Source organism: Agelaius tricolor, unplaced genomic scaffold (genome assembly GCF_023055355.1).
Source record: "Agelaius tricolor isolate 1412-34295 unplaced genomic scaffold, bAgeTri1.0.p SCAF_3, whole genome shotgun sequence".
NCBI lineage: Eukaryota > Metazoa > Chordata > Aves > Passeriformes > Icteridae > Agelaius > Agelaius tricolor.
In genome coordinates this window covers 4,800,548-4,807,702 of record NW_027269263.1, presented here as the reverse complement: position 1 = coordinate 4,807,702, position 7,155 = coordinate 4,800,548, and the positions used below count along the sequence as shown (strand labels likewise).

Genomic DNA, 7,155 nt, shown 5'->3' with positions numbered 1-7,155 from the left:
TTTGACCTTTTGTGTCAGACACATGAAAAGAAATAACAGCAGCAGTGGCAAGCAGCCTTTGTAGACTACAGCATTAAGACATGCACCTTTCTAGATATACAAGCTAATATTTTTGTGTACTGAGATTTTGTCCCCAAAGCATGAGAGAGTTTTCCCACAGCTGTAGCAGACCTGTAAGAACATTTCTGTCCTGGCTTTGGCTGGCTTCTCTGCACACGCTTTTATAAAAATTCAAACCCCTAGGATCTGGAGACAACACCACAACCGTAGCTTTGGGTTTTTCAACCACTAAACTACAGGTTTTTCCAAAAGTTAACATTTATTCATAAGTTCATACTATCAGCAATCCTTTGATAGGAATTATGCTCTTAAAAAACAAGCTTAAACAATAAGATGTAAAGCTAATAATGGTCTTCAGTTTATGAACACCTTATCCAAAAGCAGACAAGACATCTGTGACCAGAGGAAAGTGTGGCAACCTCCTTCCAACAGTGGAACAGAGGCTCTCCACGCGGCTACATGAAAAACAGCTACTAAAAACGTGACTTTTGCATATGATTTGCACATTTCTTTCTGTTGTTTGCTCTTTCCTGTGCTTGTTACCAGCAGAATGACCACAGTTGCATTGTAGAGCTGTTTGCTTCCATCTTGTTGTAACTAGTGCTTCTGTCAACACTCTCCACCACACCTTCTACACAGAGAAACAGGAACATGCAATGCAGGTTTACTCAAATATCTCTTTTCCAGTTGATGGCAATTACATACAATGACTTCATTGCAACAGAGAATGCAGGAATGGTTACCAGGATATGCTCAGTGGCTAACAGGAGATGCTAACCATATTTCCCCTGCTGTGTCACAAATTCTAGGAGTCAGGAAAGAATACAGAACACTGGGATTCCTTAAGAAATCTTGTACTAGTCTACTTCTGGAACGATTAAACATCTGTGACAGATCGTTTATCCACTCCATATGGGGAAACATTTACGTAGTACCGTCGGTTAAAGCTTGAAGGAAAAGTAACAACTGCTTAAATCAGTTTACCAAAACTAAGTGTACATTGAGAAAAAAAAAAAGTAATTGGAGGCAAAAAGAGGGTATGTCTATCTAAAGCATAGACTCCTTCATAAATAAGTAAACAAATAATACTCTTAAATTTGCTAGGGTGCCCGTTCAGCCACACGCTTAACCACAGCTTGCTTTTGCTTTTAACATCACATTAAGTCTCTGGGGAGCAGGGATTAGAAGTCTGTGTCCAATTTGCACTCAAAGCTCCCAAGACTCTGGATCTTCTGTGCTCCATCTTATTTCTTTTCCTTTTGCACACTTCCCTCTTCCCAGGTAGCAGGCACACAGAAGAAAACAATAAAGTTCTGTCTACCTGAGCTGAGTTGGTTTTTTTTGGATGGATAATTCTGCCAAATAAATAAACTTCCAAACATCAGAGAACAAGAGAAGGGACACAGAACAGTCAAGACAGCACACCTTTGTTTTTGTCAATATTTCTTTAAATCCCAATCCAGCTCCTAGTAAGACTGGACACTACTTACAACACTCCTAGAACTGCAGAAGAATGGAAACAATAGGGAGCGAGTGGAGAGGGGGACAAGACAGCCCAGGGGCTGACTTCAGACATTCACATACACAAGGCCAGCATCCACTGGAGTCATTAAGGCCCAGATGCCCCACTAACAGGAACAAACCCAAATACAAAGGTAGCACATGAAATGTATTTACCTATTTAAACACAGGCAGCTGGTCAAGCTAGAATGGGGAAGGTAACTGCTAATTCCTTGTACTACAAGGAAGGAATGGAGTAAAAAAACCCAAGCCCACGGGCAGGTTTTTGCTTTGTGAACCTCTGTCTGTGCTGCTGGTTAACAGTGGTAAGTATAAAAAAATCAAAGAAAAATAATCTATTTATAGAACAAGTCAGTAGTCTGAGACATTTAGAAAAAAGTAAAAACAAGTCCTTCTTTAAAAATGGATTTACTAAAACAACTGTCACCCAGAATGACCCCAAGCCCTCTGGTCCTCTGGCAAAGCCAGGGGCAACTTCAAACAGGAACTGCTGCTGATTGTACACTGGTACACACCCAGCAAAGCCAGCAGGGAGGGGTTTGCACTGTGAACAGTATCTGCAGACTGCTTGCTGGTATCACAGGAGGCCATGCCTGTAGCCTGGTGATACTGGAAAGTTGTGAGTGAAACTTTTCACAGAAGCACGTGTCAGTGTAACCTCTGAGGTAAGTGGGCTGTCTTCTTTCCTTCCCATCCCTGGGTACAGATCTCAGAAGCTGTGCCCTGGGTGCTGTACCTCCTTGCCAGCTCCACCCTGCGCCACACAACTTCAATGTGCAGGAGTGCAGAACTCTAAGCAAAGCCTAGAACAGGAGAGAGCATCCCTGTGGAAAGGGAAGCACTCTGCTCTTCCCAAGTTCTGGTCTAGCTAGACATCATCAATGACTTCTGGCCCTCCTCAGGACAGGAAGATCAGTTGTTTCCCACTGAGGAAAAAAAATTTGCCTAGTGGAGTAGAGTTGGGCTTCTTTTTTGGTAAACAGAACTTTTGCTGATTTTTGCCATTGTGAGCTCCTCTGCCCTTTAGCTACAATAGAGAAATTAAAAGAAATTCATCCACTTGCTCCCACCCTTATCGTGTAGTGTTAGCTGCCTGGATTTGGAGGCAATTTCATTCTCCCAAGACATTGCTCTACACACTGGGTTGGCATGGAGAGGTGAAAGATAACTTCCAAAGTCACCTCCTCAGGATAACCAGGTAGGTCTAAGAGCTCCAGCCTATGCCCACCAGCTCCAGGCCAGCTCCACTGCCAACATGGACTTCTAACACCCTCAAGTGTCTAACAGCCTCGAGTCTGCTCAGTCCTTGAGAGCAAGAGCCACACTCCAGGATGGAAACACTCAGGTCAGGAAGCACTGGCTGGAGCTGCTCCTCAGGCAGGGTGTGCATAGCTGAGCGGGTGCCTCTGTGCCCTGACAGTGCCACTGCAGGAAGGAAGGCAGCAGCACCCAAGGGACCAGCTCTGCTGCACGTCTGTACATCCTTGGAAGAGAAGCTCAGGAGCTACATCAGCCTCAAACCCCTCTCCTTCTGAAGGGCTCCAGTGGTCCATTTCCCAAGAAGTTCTGGGCATGGAGCAGTTGCTAACTCGTCTCCTTGAGATCTTCCATTGGTAGTTTGTAGCTCAGGAGGAAGGGAGGAGGTGAGGCGTGGGCAGGGCTGCTGGGCCCCTGCAGGGGTTTCTTTGCACAGTTTATACAGATGTAATCCTCGTTCTCAGCCATCTCTGGGGACACTCCAACACACACCTGATGGAACCACTCATCACAGCCCCCATCACACTGCACCCAGTCCACCTGCAAGAGAGCAACACACAGCTTGTTACAAGGAAGGACACACAGGCACAGTTTGTGACAAAAATACCTTCTGTTAAACCTACCAGAGCTACCAAGAATATAAAAGCTCTGGGGCAAAAATTAATGCCCCTAGAGAGCTTGTTTAAGCAAGCTACTTCAGTTGAATGGAAACTAACTCTTCCAACAAACCTTGCCCCTCTTGCATCCTTACACTGCAACAGCACAAGAACACTCTACTACTCCTGAGGAAAATGACTCAGCTCTCCTCAGATACTCTAAAACATATTTAAAAGGCTCAGGGATGGTTACTTCAGCACAGGTGAGAGTCTCCAAACACACCCTCTTAGACTGCATTATCAAACAGCAGCTTTTGTAAATTTAAGTCCTAAGTGTCAGAACATTTAAGCTACAATACAAACTTTGAGCTGAACCTACTGTAGAACAATTTGGAAAAGACAAAAAATGAGTTAGAATGCAGGAAGGAAAAAACATTACTGATTTGATTCTGTAATTATTTGAATAAAAGTACATGTTAATTGGAGTCAGTGGGCAGAAACTCTGATTTGCAGGGTAAGAAACACAGATCCTCCATTTTAATGGCATCCACTGGTACAGCTATAAAAATTGTTACTGCTGTACTTCTGCTTTCCACTTACAGGGGAATGTAAAACTGTATCAGAAAAGCAACAGGAGTGGCTGTATCAGAAAATCAGTGGCAACCTATTTAAAATGAAGTAACATTATCATCATACAGATGTTACTTTGGTTTGTAGCCAACTACTCCTGAACAAATCTTCCAAAGTGATTAGTAATGGATATCAACAGCTGCAGCTTCAGTCATTACATTCCTGTATCTGCCATTTTTTGACAAGTATGGTATTCCCCTGTTGAAAGTAAAAAAGTACAGAAAAAACATTTTGAAAATATTTTTGATCATCAGTCTGTGTTAAAAGCTGACAATCATGACAGGCAGTACCACAGAGAGGCAGATCAAGTTTCTTTTGTAATAATCCAATCAGGTCTAAAATAATTGATTATTTATCTCCAACAAACAAAATGAACCACTGAAGTTTAAGAAGATCACTCAGCCTGCAACATCACTGTTCACAGAGCGTATGCAAGAAATACAGAAAATCTATTTCATTTAGGAACATCACACATCCCACTCCTGCTCAGGGACACAGTAAAGCTAGGAATATTTCTTTCTGAATCAAAGAATTAATCCTTTGAATCAGCCAATGCATGTTGCACACAGTCAACAGAAAATGGCACAGCTTGAAGAAGTTAAACTTCACAACCAAAACAGAGCACCTTTTCCCAGATTCTAATCTTCCATCTTCTCTTTTGAAGTACCTAAGAGAATAAGGAACTCCTACAGTTCAACCTGCTAAATCCATGTGCCTACCAAGTACTACTCAATCATCTCTCATTTCTAACCACAGCACTTTGGTTTCTCACGGTGCTCAACTTAAATATTACCTGGCACAGGGGTTCTGACTTAGCACAGAATTGCCTGTGACACAACTAAGGGGTAACTCACTTTGTCCTTGCAGGGCCTTTGGCAGTTCTGAGCAGCACACACAGCATTCTCATCATCTGACTCTTCTGCTCCTGACCAGTCATACTTGGAAGGAATATCCAGAACCTTCTTCTCTCTTTTTTTCTCTGTGCTCTCCTTGGTCAGTTCTACCTTTGCCACAACTGCCTTCTCTCGCTTCTTCTTCCGCTCCTCTTCCTTAGCCAGTTTCTTTGCCAGCTTGTTCAGCTCCTTTGTCTTATCCATAGTGAGTTTTAGCTTCTTCTTCTTGGGTTTTTCCAGTTTTTTCAGCTCTTTAGATTTTTGCTTCATATCTCCAAAGAACTGTTCTGCTCTCTCCAGTTTTCGTTTCCGCTTCCTCTCAGAAGAGTCCCTCCCTCTCATTTTCAGTGGTTTTTCATCCATGCTGTCATCCTTCATAGAAAAAGATACACATATTAGTCAAAGACACATTTCCTGCAAACCTGAGCTTTGACAAATGTACTTACCTCTACATTTACCCTGATATGGCATGAAGAAATCTAGTCAACAACATACTGTTAAACAAAAAAAGCACTTGACTTGATTTTCACCATACTATAAAAAATTCCTAAGTGTTATCAACTGTGTCAAAGTATAATCAGCCAAAAATACCCACTGGAAAAGTAAACTATCAGCAAGGGTAAGAAGGCAAAATAAGCAATAATTACAACTCCCTTCTCACATTGTTTTTTAATAGAAGTTGAGAAGATTAATCATTTGTTAGATGCTTATTTTTCATCCGAGGTCAGTCTTGCCTGTAATTATTTTCGAGAGAAAGCAACTGCTGTTTTGGAGATTAAGAAAGAGTAATTGGTGAATTCTTAAAATGTATCAGCAACTCAAGCAAGAAGAGAAAGCAACATCTATTATATGAATGGCTTCCAAACTGGCAGACATTGTAAATATCCTGGTGTCATCAAGAGCTCTTAAATAACAGATTCACATCACAAGTGGGGCTTAAAACTGGCCAGCTCTGTCCCTGCAGGTAACATTCACAGTGACAAGTCCCATTTATACCTGAAAGATTCACTTGTGTAGTCCTTTGTACAAATGGGACTGATTTGATTTCAGTCAATGCAGCTATATACTTTAACCTTAATTATTAATAGATTAAGAACATACTATAAACCAGAAGAGACTGTTTACTGTACACTACCTAATATAGCTACTCCACCCAAAACCAAATCCTCTCCAGATTATTTCACAGAAGTTTACTTATTTTGTATGTAAACAGACATAGAATATATTCAATTCAAAATGGGCAGCTCTGGTCAAGCAAGTATTCATAAAGGTTAACCAGAAAAAGTTATAATGCACACACACTCTACACGCCTCACCCCACTCTCCTGGAAAAAAGCCTTGCTCAACTATTAATATAAGAGTCTGGCATATTATTTATAAATTGCTATTTGCTGGCATTCAAACTGCTTTTCAATCAAGCCCCTGCCAAAACCATTACACTGAAAGAACATTACGCTTATGTAGTACTTGGGCTGAAAGGTGGTAAAGCAGCAGAACAGGGAGGCAGGGGCAGTTTTGTACTCCACGCTTCTAACTGATGCAGTCTGGCAACACTTGAACTCACCCACTGTGCATGGATGGCATGCAGAAAATGAGACACCAATTAATTTGTTCACCTAACCTCACTGTTTACAGCATGCAACCTTCCATCTTGTATTGCTGTACACCACCAAAAAGCCAAGAAAGAACCAGCATCTTCTGTTCTTCCTGTACAGCTCAGTAACCCCACAAGCCATCATATAATCCATATGGTCAAACTGACCCCTAACTGCAGCTGACAGATGATACAAAAGGGGTTTCACTCTCTGGCTCTTAATCCAACAGCTTGAGTTGAAACTTTAAGAGAAGTTTCTATTCTAGCACACATTCCTTGCCTTTTCCATCAATGTAGCCAAGTGATTTTGACTAGACCTCAGAATCAGCAGATAAACCTGCCTGATCCATGGCAGCTGAGCAAAGCAATCAAGACATCTTCACAGTGTATCAATAAAAAATTGCTACGTCTAGGTTATTTTGAGGAAGAACATGAACCTTACTGTCTGCATTATCAAAACATGCTTTCCCCAGTAAGAAAGTTCAGTAATTTACAAGTATAATGTCATATAAGCTAAGTGTAACTTTTCATCTTCCTAAATGTTTCTTGTAACTCTTTTGCAGATTCTTGTAACTCTTTTGCAGATTCCATTTCCAGGCACAAT

At 41.6% G+C, this 7,155-nt stretch overlaps 1 protein-coding gene across 2 annotated transcripts in view; it reads right to left on the bottom strand.

Moving 5' to 3' along the window:
* Positions 1-300: 300 nt before the first annotated feature.
* KDM5A (lysine demethylase 5A) overlaps positions 301-7,155 on the bottom strand; it is a 52,243-nt gene continuing 45,388 nt past the window's right edge. For both annotated transcript variants that reach the window (XM_071422250.1, XM_071422249.1), the window contains exons 27-28: positions 4,919-5,329; positions 301-3,378 (exon numbers count right to left, since the gene is read on the bottom strand). In XM_071422250.1, the coding sequence (XP_071278351.1) occupies positions 3,166-3,378; positions 4,919-5,329 (624 nt within the window). In that variant the 3' untranslated portion in view covers positions 301-3,165. The remainder of the gene's footprint in view (positions 3,379-4,918; positions 5,330-7,155) is intronic.